This window comes from Chlorocebus sabaeus, chromosome 20, assembly GCF_047675955.1.
Source record: "Chlorocebus sabaeus isolate Y175 chromosome 20, mChlSab1.0.hap1, whole genome shotgun sequence".
Classification (NCBI taxonomy): Eukaryota; Metazoa; Chordata; class Mammalia; order Primates; family Cercopithecidae; genus Chlorocebus; species Chlorocebus sabaeus.
In genome coordinates this window covers 44327557-44340629 of record NC_132923.1, presented here as the reverse complement: position 1 = coordinate 44340629, position 13073 = coordinate 44327557, and the positions used below count along the sequence as shown (strand labels likewise).

The 13073-nt window shown below is 42.0% G+C and overlaps 2 protein-coding genes across 5 annotated transcripts in view; one reads left to right on the top strand and one right to left on the bottom strand.

Annotated features, from left to right (window-relative positions):
* The window catches only part of GLMN (glomulin, FKBP associated protein), a 65955-nt gene extending 55551 nt beyond the window's left edge, over positions 1-10404 (bottom strand). Inside the window, exons 1-3 of one of the 3 annotated variants that reach the window (XM_007977964.3) lie at positions 10297-10404; positions 9350-9418; positions 8798-8923 (exon numbers count right to left, since the gene is read on the bottom strand). In XM_007977964.3, coding sequence (XP_007976155.2) covers positions 8798-8923; positions 9350-9388 — 165 coding nt within the window. In that variant the 5' untranslated portion in view covers positions 9389-9418; positions 10297-10404. Of the gene's footprint in view, positions 1-8797; positions 8924-9349; positions 9419-9858; positions 10235-10296 lie in introns of those variants that run through there. The other 2 variants (XM_073008580.1, XM_007977963.3) reach the window with 2 other exon arrangements.
* Positions 10389-13073, top strand: part of RPAP2 (RNA polymerase II associated protein 2) — an 89068-nt gene continuing 86383 nt past the window's right edge. The window contains exons 1-2 of one of the 2 annotated variants that reach the window (XM_007977967.3): positions 10389-10538; positions 11585-11630. In XM_007977967.3, coding sequence (XP_007976158.1) covers positions 10466-10538; positions 11585-11630 — 119 coding nt within the window. In that variant the 5' untranslated portion in view covers positions 10389-10465. The remainder of the gene's footprint in view (positions 10539-11584; positions 11631-13073) is intronic. The other variant, XM_007977966.3, reaches the window with a different exon arrangement.

Below are 13073 nucleotides of genomic sequence, written 5' to 3'. Positions count from 1 at the left end.
TCTCAGCAAACTATCACAAGAACAGAAAACCAAACACCGCATGTTCTCACTCATAGGCGGGAACTGAACAATGAGATCACTTGGACTCGGGAAGGGGAACATCACACACCGGGGCCTATCATGGGGAGGGGGGAGGGGGGAGGGATTGCATTGGGAGTTATACCTGATGTAAATGACGAGTTGATGGGTGCAGCACACCAACATGGCACAAGTATACATATGTAGCAAACCTGCACGTTGTGCACATGTACCCTACAACTTGAAGTTTAATAATAATAAATAAATTTTTAAAAAAAATTATAAAAAATAAAACCTAATCACCCTTACCCTGCTCAATGCCAATATCCCATCCCACAGTACGCTTTAAAAGAATTAAAGCCTGTTATCACTCAACTGTTAGAGCACGGCCTTTTAAAGCCTATAAACTCTTCTTACAATTCCCCCATTTTACCTGTCCTAGACCCAGACAAGACTTACAGGTTAGTTCAGGATCTGCACCTTATCAACCAAATTGTCTTGCCTCTCCACCCCATAGTGCCAAACTCATATACTCTCCTATCCTCAATACCTCCCTCCGCAAGCCAGTACTCTGTTCTGGATCTCAAACATGCTTTCTTTATATTCCTTTGTACCCTTCATCCCAGCCTCTCTTCACTTTCACCTGGACTGACCCTGACACCCATCAGGCTCAGCAAATTACCTGGGCTGTACTGCTTGCAAGGCTTCACAGACAGCCCCCATTACTTCAGTCAAACCCAAATTTCTTCCTCATCTGTTACCTATCTCGGCATAATTCTCATAAAAACACACGTGCTCTCTCTGCTGATCATGTCTGGCTAATCTCCCAAACCCCAATCCCTTCTACAAAACAACTCCTTTCCTTCCTAGGCATGGTTAGTGTGGTCAGAATTCTTACACAAGAGCCAGGACTGCGTCCTGTAGCCTTTCTGTCCAAACAACTTGACCTTACTGTTTTAGCCTAGGTCTCATGTCTGCGTGCAGTGGCTGCCGCTGCTTTAATACTTTTAGAGGCCCTAAAAATCACAAACTGTGCTCAACTCACTCTCTACAGTTCTCATAACTTCCAAAATCTATTTTCTTCCTCCCACCTGACACATATACTTTCTGCTCCCTGGCTCCTTCAGCTATACTCACTCTTTGTTGAGTCTCCCACAATTATGATTGTTTCTGGCCTGGACTTCAATCCGGCCTCCCACATTATTCCTGATACCACACCTGACCCCCATGACTGTATCTCTCTGATCCATCTGACATTTACCCCATTTCCCCATATTCTTTCCTGTTCCTCACCCTTAACATACTTGGTTTATTGACGGCAGTTCCACCAGGCCTAATCGCCACTCACCAGCAAAGGCAGGCTATGCTATAGTATCTTCCACATCTATCATTGAGGCTACCACTCTGCCTCCCTCCACTACCTCTCAGCAAGCCGAACTAGTTGCCTTAACTCAGGCCCTCACTCTTGCAAAAGGACTACGTGTCAATATTTATACTGACTCTAAATACGCCTTCCATATTCTGCACCACCATGCTGTTATACCGGCTGAAAGAGGTTTCCTCACTGAGTAAGGGTCCTCCATCATTAATGCCTCTTTAATGAAAACGCTTCTCAAAGCCACTTTACTTCCAAAGGAAGCTGGAGTCATTCACTGCAAGGGCCATCAAAAGGCACCAGATCCCATTGCTCAGGACAATGCTTATGTTGATAAGTTAGCTAAAAAAGCAGTTAGTGTTCCAACTTCTGTCCCTCACGGTCAGTTTTTCTCCTTCACATCGGTCATTCCCACCTACTCCCCCGCTGAAACTTCCACCTATCAATCTCTTCCCACACAAGGCAAACGATTCCTGGACCAAGGAAAATATCTCCTTCCAGCCTGACAGGCCCATTCTATTCTGTCATCATTTCCTAACCTCTTCCATGTAGGTTACAAGCCACCAGCCTGTCTCTTAGAACCTCTCATTTCCTTTCCATCATGGAAATCTATCCTCAAGGACATCACTTCTCAGTGTTCCATCTGCTATTCTACTACCCTTCAGGGATTGTTCAGGCCCCCTCCCTTTCCTACACATCAAGCTTAGGGATTTGCCCCCACCCAGGACTGGCAAATTGACTTTACTCACATGCCTGGAGTCAGGAAATTAAAATACCTCTTGGTCTGGTTAGACACTTTCACTGGATGGGTAGAGGCCTTTCCCACAGGGTCTGAAAAGGCCACCGTGGTCATTTCTTCCCTTCTGTCAGACATAATTCCTCGGTTTAGCCTTCCCACCTCTATACAGTCTGATAATGGACCGGCCTTTACTAGTCAAATCACCCAAGCAGTTTCTCAGGCTCTTGGTATTCAGTGAGACCTTCATACCCCTCACAGTCTTCAATCTTCAAGAAAGGTAGAACGGACTAATGGTCTTTTAAAAACACACCTCACCAAGCTCAGCCACCAACTTAAAAAGGACTGGACAATACTTTTACCACTTGCCTTCTCAGAATTCAGGCCTGTCCTTGGAATGCTACCAGGTACAGCCCATTGAAGCTCCTGTATAGATGCTCCTTTTTATTAGGCTCCAGTCTCATTCCAGACACCAGACCAACTTGCACTGCGCCCCAAAAAACTTGTCATCCCTACTATCTTCTGTCTAGTCATACTCCTATCCACCGTTCTCAACTACTCCTAAATGCCCGGCTCTTGTTTACATTGCCCATTTACACTGTTTCTCCAAGCCATCACAGCTGGTATCTCCTGCTGCTATCCCCCACTCTTAACTGCCTCTTAAAGTAAATAAATAATCTTTGCTGGCAGGGCTATGCTGAACCTCCTTGGGCACTCTCTAATTGGATGTCCTGGGTCCTCCCAATTCTTAGTCCTTTAATACCTGTTTTTCTCCTTCTCTTATTCGGACCTTTTGTCTTCTGTTTAGTTTTTCAATTCATACAAAATCGCATTCAGGCCATCACCAATCATTCCATACGACAAATCCTCCTTCTAACAACCCCACAATATTGCCTCTTACCACAAAATCTTCCTTCAGCTTAATCTCTGCCACTCTAGGTTCCCATGCCGCCCCAATCCCACTTGAAGCAGCCCTGAGAAACATCACCCATTATCTCTCCATACCACCCCACAAAAATTTTCACCACCCCAACACTTCAACACTATTTTGTTTTATTTTTCTTATTAATATAAGAAGACAGGAATGTCAGGCCTCTGAGCCAAAGCTAAGCCACCACGTACACATCCAGATAGCTGGTTCCTGCATTAACTAAAGACATTCTACCACAAAAGAAGTGAAAATAGCCTGTTGCTGCCTTAACTGATGACATTACCTTGTGAAATTCCTTTTCCTGGCACATCCTGCCTCCAAAGCTCCCCCACTGAGCACCTTATAACCCCCACCCCTGCCTGCCAGAGAAAAACCCCCTTTGACTGTAATTTTCCTTTACCTACTCAAATCCTATAAAACGGCCCCACCCTTATCTCCCTTCGCTGACTCTCTTTTCGGACTCAGCCCGCCTGCACCCAGGTGATTAAAAAGCTTTATTGCTCACACAAAGCCTGTTTGGTGGTCTCTTCACACGGACGTGAGTGACATCAACAATGTATTCCACTTATCTGGCCTGCTTTGTACTTTAACTCATCAGTATTTACCAAGCCTACATTATAATATTCTAGGGATTAGAAATAAAGTGAGGAACACACTGGATAAGATCACTCCTAGAGTTTACATTCTAGAGTCCTTCTTTAAAAGCACGGTGGCTGGCTGGGTGCAGTGGCTCATGCTGCTAATCCCAGCACCTTGGGAGGCTGAGGCAGGAGGATCACTTGAGCCCAGGAGTTTGAGACCAGCCTGGGCAACCTAGTGAGACCCTGTCTCTATTTTTTAAAGTTAATTATTATTTTGAGACTGAGTCTTGCTCTATTGCCCAGGCTGCAGTGCAGTGGCACTATCTCAGCTCACTGCAAGCTCTGCCTCCTGGGTTCACATCATTCTCCTGCCTCAGCCTCCTGAGTAGCTGGGACTACAGGTGCCCACTACCAGGCCCAGCTAATTTTTTGTATTTTTTTTTTTTTCAGTAGAGATGGGGTTTCACCGTGCTAGCCAGGATGGTCTGGATCTCCTGACTGCGTGATCCACCTCCCTCGGCCTCCCAAAGTGATGGGATTACAGGCGTGAGCCACTGCGCCCAGTCTTTGTTTTTTGTTTTTTGTTTTTTTTTAAAGCATGGTGGCTCATGCCTGTAATCCCAACATTTTGGGAGGCTGAGGTGGGCGGATCACTTGAGCAGCCTGGGCAACATGGCCAAACCCTGTGTCTACAAAATACAAAAATTAGCTGGGCCTGGTGGCACACGTTTGAAGTCCCAGCTACTTGGGAGGATGAGTGGGAGGATGGCCTGAGCCTGGGAGGCAGAGGTAGCAGTGAGCTGTGATCACACCTCTGCAAACCAGCCTGAGTGACAAGAGACAGACCCTATCTCAAAACAATATATAAATAAAGAAAAATCAGATTTAACCCATCTGACAACAGATGAATAACCAGAATAGAAAAGAAGCTCAAACACCACTAAGGGAAAAAATCTAATAATCCAATTAAAAAATTGGCAAAAGATTTGAATAGACATTTCCCAAAAGAAGGCATACAAATTGCAAACAAGCATATGAAAAGTTGTGCATCATGATCATCAGAGAAATGCAAATCAAAACTACAATGGGATATTATCTCACCCCAGTTAAAATGGCTTATATCCAAAAGACAGTCAATAACAAATGCTGGCAAGGATGTGGAGAAAAGGAAACCCTCATATATTGTTGGTGGGAATGTGAATTAGTACAACCATTAATGAGAACAGTTTGGCAGTTCCTCAAAAAATACAAAAATAGAGCTACCATATGATCCAGCAATCCCACTGCTGGGTATATACCCAAATGAAAGGAAATCACTATATTGAAGAGACATTTGCACTCCCATGTTCATTGCAGCACTGTTTATCTCAGATTTGGAAGCAACCTAAGTGTCCATCAACAAATGAATGGATAAAGAAAATGTGGTACGTATACACAATGGAGTACTATTCGGCCATAAAAAAGAATGACAACTTGTCATTTGCAATAACATGGATGGGACTGTAGACCATTATGTTAAGTGAAAGAAGTCAGGCACAGAAAAACATTGAATGTTCTCACCTTTTTGTGGGATATGAAAAAACCATACAACTGAACACACGGACACAGAGAATAGAAGGATGGTTACTAGAGGCTGAAAAGAGTAGTGGGAGGCAGGGAAGATGGCTAATGAGTACCAAAAAAAAAAATAGTTATAAGTAATGAATAAGACCTACTATTTGAGAGCACAACAGGGTGACTATAGTTAATAACTGTACAGTTTAAAGTAACTAAATGAGTATAATTGAATTATTTGTAACACAAAGGATAAATGCTTGAAGGGATGGATACCCCATTCTCCATGATGTGCTTATTACACATTGCATGTCTGTATCAAAACATCTCATGTACCCATCAATATATATGCCTTCTATGTACCCACAAAAATTAGAATTATTTTTTAAAAAAGTTGATCTAGGAAGAAGACAAAATGACACCTGTAATACCTCATATTGACCCCAGTCTTGTAAGATAATAAAAATAGAGCTTAGGATACAGTAGTCTCCCCACTTATCTGCAGGGAGTACATTCCAAGACCCCCAGTGGATGCCTGAAACCATGAATAGTACCAAACGCTATATATAAATACTATACATGCGTATCTGTAACAAAGTTTAATTTATAAATTGAGATTAACAATAACTACAATTACAATATACTGTAATAAATAGTATGTGAATAGTCTCTTACAAAGCAAATATTTTTATTTTTTCTTTAATTCACTTTTTAAAAAAATATTTAGTGGACTTAATATACTTTAAGTTCTAGGGTACATGTGCACAACATGCAGGTTTGTTACATATATGTGCCATGTTGGTGTGCTGCACCCAATTCACTCTTACAGTTGAAAATAATAGTAAATCTTGGTCAATTTTGATAGTCTCACCTGGCAAGAAAATTAAATTGTAGTCGGTTTTTTTGTTGTTGTTGTTGTTGTTGAGATGGGTCTCACTCTGTTTCCCCGGCCGGAGTGCAGTGGTACAATCTTGGCTTACTGCAGCCTCCGCCTCCCAGGTTCAAGCAATTCTCCTATCTCAGTCTCCTGAGTGGCTGGGATTACAGGGGTGCGCCATCACACCCGACTAATTCTTGCATTTTAGTGGAGACAGGGTTTCACCATGTTGGCCAGGCTGGTCTCAAACTCCTGACCTCAGGTGATCTACCCACCTCGGCCTCCCAAAGTGCTGGAATTATAGGCGTGAACCACTATGCCTGGCCTGTAGTCAGTTTTGAACATTGTCTTATCAGTATCTAAACCTTTGCATTTAGCTGATCACATATTGCAAAGGTGATTCTCAAACTATTAAGACTAAGCCTCACAATGTTTAAATCTATCCCATTAGCTATTCAGAAGCATGCTAAAAATAAAACACTGAGGCATGCAATGCCTGAAAAATACTTTGTTTATACTTCCCTTTTCCTTCTGCCTCATAGATGTGGTGCTGATCCTCATCTCCTTGGCAGGCCTCTTCTCTCTATCTGTTTCTTAAATTCCTCAAGATGGGATCTTGGGACTCTTCTCTTCAGCCTCTTTTCTGTGAACTCAGGTAAATTCTTGTTTTTTTTTTCACCCCTCAATGCTTCAATTACCCAATCTTTACATAATTAAAGTCTCACAGGTATGTGTCTCAGAGATCTACATCTTAATTCCTATATCTACTGAGCTCAAAACCCTATTTTCCAATTGACTGCTGTACTTAAACTCAAAATTTCTAAAAGTCAAATCACTTGTTCCTTCAGTAAACTTTTCCCTCTACTTAGGCTGCCTTTTTCTGTTTGATACCATATATTATCCTTTTAGAGGCTAGAAACCCCGTCATTTTTGATGCCTCACCCTCTCAATCAATCAATCCCCTGTATTCTACCCTAAAACCAGATGCCATATAGCACTAACCAGCGGTAGAGCAGAGTAGTTAGGAGCTCCAAAACCATGCTACACAGGTCTGAATCTTGGATGTTACATAAAAGCTGACTTACTTTTGGGCAAGTCATTTAACCTTTCAGTCAAAATGAATACCTACTTTCTGAGATTTTGGAGAGACTAAGTTAATAAATGTAAAAGACTAAAGACAGCATCTGGTACATGTAAATATTCAATAAATATTAGTTGTTTTTTTTATTATTAGCTAAAAGCTAAGTACTTTCGAAGGTTATCCTCTGAGAACGCAATTAGAAAAAATCAAGAAGAGTTTAAAAAACATAAAATTTATTATATTGGGGGTTACAAAGTTATCATAAATATATATTAAAAACAATAAAATCTCCTAATTATTTTAATAAAAAATAAGAAGGGTATAAGCCATTTGAACTAAGAGATGCTATAATAATGTATGATTAAAAAGTTTTAGGAATCCCCTAAATCCAATCAAGATGCCCTGGAGAGAAACACAGGTCAATACAACTACACTGTGATATCGAGAAAGAAAACTTCTAATAAATAAGTAGCACTGCAAATAAAGAAAGACTGTGTACCTAGAAAGAAGATGGTCTTTGTATTAGTCTGTTCTCACGCTGCTTCTATGAAAAAATACCTAAGCCTGGGTAATTTAGAAAGAAAAGAGGTTTAATTGACATGCAGTTCCACATGGCTAGGGAGGCCTCAGGAAACTTACAACCATGGCGGAAGGCACCTCTTCACAGGGCAGCAGGAGAGGGGCTGAGTGCCAACAGGGGAAATGCCAGATGGTTATAAAACTATCAGACCTCGTGAGAACTCACTCACTATGATGAGAAGCATGTGGGAAACCACCCCCTTGATTCAATCACCTCCACCTGGTCCCACCCTTGACACACAGGGATTATTACAATTCAAGGTGAGATCTGGGTGGGGACACAGAACCAAACCATAGCAGTCTTCCTTATAAGGAGTATCCAAAGACACAAAATTTGGCAGGGTGTGCCAAGACAGTGTCCCAGGAAAAAGTTATTCCTGATTCACAAATAAGATCCTTTTCTATTGTAGAGGATGACTTCTCAAACTATTGTAACTGGATGATACTGGCTAGCATAATGACATATAGCTTTCCTCCTGTTCTGATTCTAAGCACATAAAATACTGTTTTAATTAAAATTTGGTTTTCCATACACATTTGGCTGGAGAATGGGCTGATCACTCAAAATGAATATTTAGCCTGCTTGATATGTATATTTTTCAATGTAAATAACCCGAACACCATTTTTGGACTCCCTAAACCAGAAGTAATTCTGTTCCTTCTAAAAACTCTTTACTTCAACTATAGCACTTATTTTATTTATTTTGCCTCATTATTGTTAGTTGTTTACATGTTTATCTGTTTGACCAGATTGTAAGTACCTTCAAGTATATGACTGTTTCTTTTCTTTTTTTTCTGAGACAGGGCCTTACTCTGTTGCCCAGGCTAGTCTCAAACTCCTGGGCTCAAGTGATCTGCCTGCCTTGGCCTCCCACAGTGCTGGTACTACAAGTGTGAGCCACTGCGCCCGACCTGAATATTTTTAATTCTTTTTTTGTCTTCAGTTCCCTACTGTGAAATTTTAAGTAGATTCTTAAATGTTTGATGGATAAATGACTGGATGAATAGCATCATGTGATTATTCTCTTCCCAAGATTGAAAAGTAAATACCAAGATTGTACGTACCTTATTCTTTTCATTTTGAATAATTTCTAATAGCTGGTCTATGTGCCCTTCTTCTATGCATCTTTGCCCAGCTAACTGAAATAGGCCAAAATCCTCTTCTTTAAAGTCTTGCTCTTCTAGGATTTGCTGGCAAAAAAGCCCCCAAAAAACAAAAGAACAAATGTGTATGCAAATAAAAATTAAATACAGTAACTTCTTATCTATGAAAAAAGGAAATCTGTTTAAATTCTAGGTAAATGTAACGTAAATAACACATGTATCAAAATTAGGATTACCCTAACAAATACTTTAATAAATGACCTTGAAATCTACTGTACCAGTGAAACCTATGAAAAGGATCAGGATTAAAATGTAAAAGGTTATTTAGATAAGTATGTCACCTGGAGAAATAATCCAATCTGCCTCCCCCACTCACGTTCTTTACAGGTCAAAAAAAGCAAGGATTAAAGAAGATAAACAATTTGAGTGACCACAAATATAATTAAAAACCATCTGTGCCCTTCCCATATTTTGAAAGGTATTTAATTTTACAAAAATTAAAAAAATACTTACACATCTCTTTATTATAGACTGAAGTTCCTCTACAGCCATTCCTATTTCTCCCAGTTTCGACGCTAAAACCTACAAATACAAAACACACTGTTAAATATCCGTGATATCACATTTAAGTATTCAAAAGTTATGTTTCAGTGTGATAAATTATTAGTAAATACAATAAAGAAAATGGAAAATTTTTGTTGTTGTTTTTTGGTCCAATAGCATGCTAGGAGAAAATGTAAAGTTCTAAGGTTGAAATGTTACTACTGAATCTTAGTATGTTTGTCTAAGAAAATAAAGTGTTTTTTTAGAAGCCCTTATTGCATCTTTTAAGTTTTCTAGGAGCATAGTTTTGAAAGCTATTTTGAAGGAAAAAAAAAAACTCTCGAGTACTCCCAAGAGGCGAGACAAATACGAACTAAAGGGCTTTTAAAAAGCAAAGTACTTCTTTTATGAAAACAAAATTCCAAAAGGTGGACCTGAAATCAAAATTCTAATCATTAGGGGATTTTTTAATGTCTCACCTCACAAAAATTGGGGTGCAACACAAGTTTATCTATAGGGGGTGAAGATTCAGATGCCCTCCATCCCATTTCTCTCTAGGAGTTGCAGTACCCAAAATGATCAATCCAGCTAGTGAAATCACTGTATCACACGGAGACAAGGCAACGGCGGCCTTCAGGAGGAGACCATCGCTTCTCCCGGAGGCAAGGCTCAGCCCCAAACCCTCAGTAGGGGCGCGGGTCAGCCCGGTTCTCAGCGCAGCGCGCTATAAGGCGAATAACACCCCAGCGCGCGTGCGGGCAGCATCAGAGGAAGCCATGTCTTCCGATTCCTGCTCGCCTAGGTGTGCAGGCTCCACCACCTCGCGTGGCCTAGTCGGCCCGCGGCACCAAGGCCGCCGCGGCTCACGGCCAACCGCGAGCCTTGGCCACCCCGAACCTCTCCACGACTCCACTTACCGGCCAGATTTCTCGCCTCTCCCAGCCGCCGCCACCTCCTCCAGCCACTTAGCCCGCTCTTCTGGCCCCGCCCCACGCCAGCGGGGTCCGCCTCGCGCTACGCGTAGGAAGGCGGGGCCTCGGGGCGAGACGCCGGAGCTAGTCCCGGTCCCGCAGACTACTCTCCCCGATGGCGGACTGTGCTGGGCCGGGTTCTGCCGGCCGCAAGGCCGGGGCTCCTCGCCGCTCTCGAAAAGCCGCAGGTAGGAGCAAGGATGTCTTCTCACTTTGGGACCCTGAAAGCTGGACCCCGATCTCGAGTTCTAAACCGAAGCGCACGGGCGCTCCTGAAAGGCTGCTTCAGGGGAGGGGTTCTCCCAGGTAGAGAAGGCCGAAAGCTTCCCACCGCCGTCCGCTCCCCCTGGGAAAGATCTCCTGGCCGGCCCTCACCCCTTTACGCCAGTGTTGCAAGATTTCCCTCACGCGGGCCATGGCCCCAGCCTCTGAGAGAAAGTACAGTGGAGGCGCCGGGAACCCAGGCCTAGGGTCCCCGGGGTTCGGGGCAAGTGACTAGGGCAGCGTTGGCAGCTGGTCTTGAACCTAGGACCGGTCCTCCTTTCCAGATTGCTTGGGTGCCCGGTTCTTTGAGGTGCCGGACTCCCCTCTTCTCCCAGAGAGGACGTTTGGCAGACGGAGAGAGAGGTTTCCCTAAAAAGTACCCAGATCTCAGATTTTCAGGAATGATTAATTAAGCAACTATGATGCAGAAGAAAATTCAGTCCCCAAAGAGATACATTTTAACCAAGAAAAATTAGACAGTAATCAATTTGCAAAAACAAATTGCTTTCCCTTCCTATTTCATTTTGATTTACACACGATTGGACATAAAATATGTGGAAAAGAAGAAAAATTGGTCTAGTTTGTTATTTGTGTAGGAATCTATCTTGTACCTAATGTGTTTGTGTAGGCCTGACCTACTGTCACCATGTGTAGCTTAACTGCGGGGATGCATTTTGAGAAATGCGTTGTTAAGCGATTTCATCCTTGTGTGACCATCGTAGAGTGCACTTACACAAACTTAGATGGTATAGCCTACTTACACACTAGGCTATATGGTACAGCCTATTGCTCCCAGGCTGCAAACCTGCACAGCATGTTACTGTACTAAGTACTGTAGGCAATTGTATATCTAAACATAGAAAAGGTACGGTAAAAATACAGTATTTTAGTCTTATGAGACCGCTGTCTGTATGCTGTCCGTCGTTTATGAAATGTCATTATGTGGCACATGACTGTATTTTTGTTGTAGGTACTAAACAGACAACTACTTTGAAACAAGAAGATGCTTCTAAAAGGTATGACAGCTACATGGACAACTACAATGGCATATCTACTTATCTCATATTACTTGTACCAATTTAAAACTAATAGTTACCTTTTTTTTTTTTTAGAGAAAATTATCATGAGAGGGAAGGGAAAGATCTGGGAAGGCCTATAAATTCTCACATAGACTGTTAACATTCCTCTACTCCAGGCTTTAAGAAAACCAAACTAAGCAGACTGCTAGTGAAGGCGTGAGTGTCTGTAGAAGGTGTTTGTTTTTCACCACTTCAGGTACACTCCCCTTTTATTGGTTTATATGCCAGAGACTCACTCTCCAAATTTCTCTGACACTCCAAGAAACCTTTTCTGTTCTTTGTTACATCAAGTCCAGATTTTCATCAAAAAGCTGTCCTGGCCGGGCACGGGGCTCACATCCCAGCACTTTGGGAGGCCGAGGCGGGTGGATTACGAGGTCAGGAGATCGAGACCATCCTGGCTAACACGATGAAACCCCATCTCTACTAAAAATACAAAAAATTAGCCGGGCGTGGTGGCGGGCGCCTGTGGTCCCAGCTACTCGGTAGGCTGAGGCAGGAGAATGGCGTGAACCTGGGAGGTGGAGCTTGCGGTGAGTTGAGATCGCGCCACTGCACTCCAGCCTGGGCAACAGAGTGAGACTCTGTCTCAAAAAAAGAAAAAAAGCTGTCTTGTACTAGTTCTGGTTCTCAAAAGGCAAGATATTACCACATATCACACAAAGTTTTAGAAGAGGAATAGAATGTGAAGGGTATTAAAAGTATATGTAGCTATGATTTTCATTTTGTGAAGACTTATTAATCTTATATTGACTTTGGTCTTAATTTACTCATTCTTTCAAAAATTATTTACTGAGTATAAGATATGCCAGACCTGTGTTAGGCTCTGAAGATATGGTGAACGGAATAGACACAATTCTTGTCTAGTGGAACAGAGGAATAAATAATAATTAGTTAATTAACATAAACACATAATTACAAATTGTGATAAGCACTATGAAGGAAAAGGCTGTGATGTTACGAGAAGGAATAATCAAGTCTAATTTAGTTGGAAGTGGGTGGCAGGGAGGTTAGTTGTGAGTTTTCAGGGAAAGCCTTATGCTGAGACCTGCATATTAAGTAGACATTAACCAGACAAAGAGTATATAAAGATTTCTGTATGTGCAGTGCAAAAAGTAGCTTGTTTCCTTTTTGAAAAGTATTGGATCAAAAGTAACAGCATTAGCAAATAGAAATTTGGCCAGATATGGTGGCTTATGCCGGTGATCCCAGCACTTTGGGAGGCTGAGGTGGGAGTATTACTTGAGGCCAGGAGCTTGAGACCCGTCTAAGCAACATAGTGAGACCTTGTCTCTACAACTAAAAAGAAATAAATATTTTTATTCAAAAAAAATTTTTAAATATGTTTAAATTTAAGTGGCAAAATAGTGAGTTAGGTTA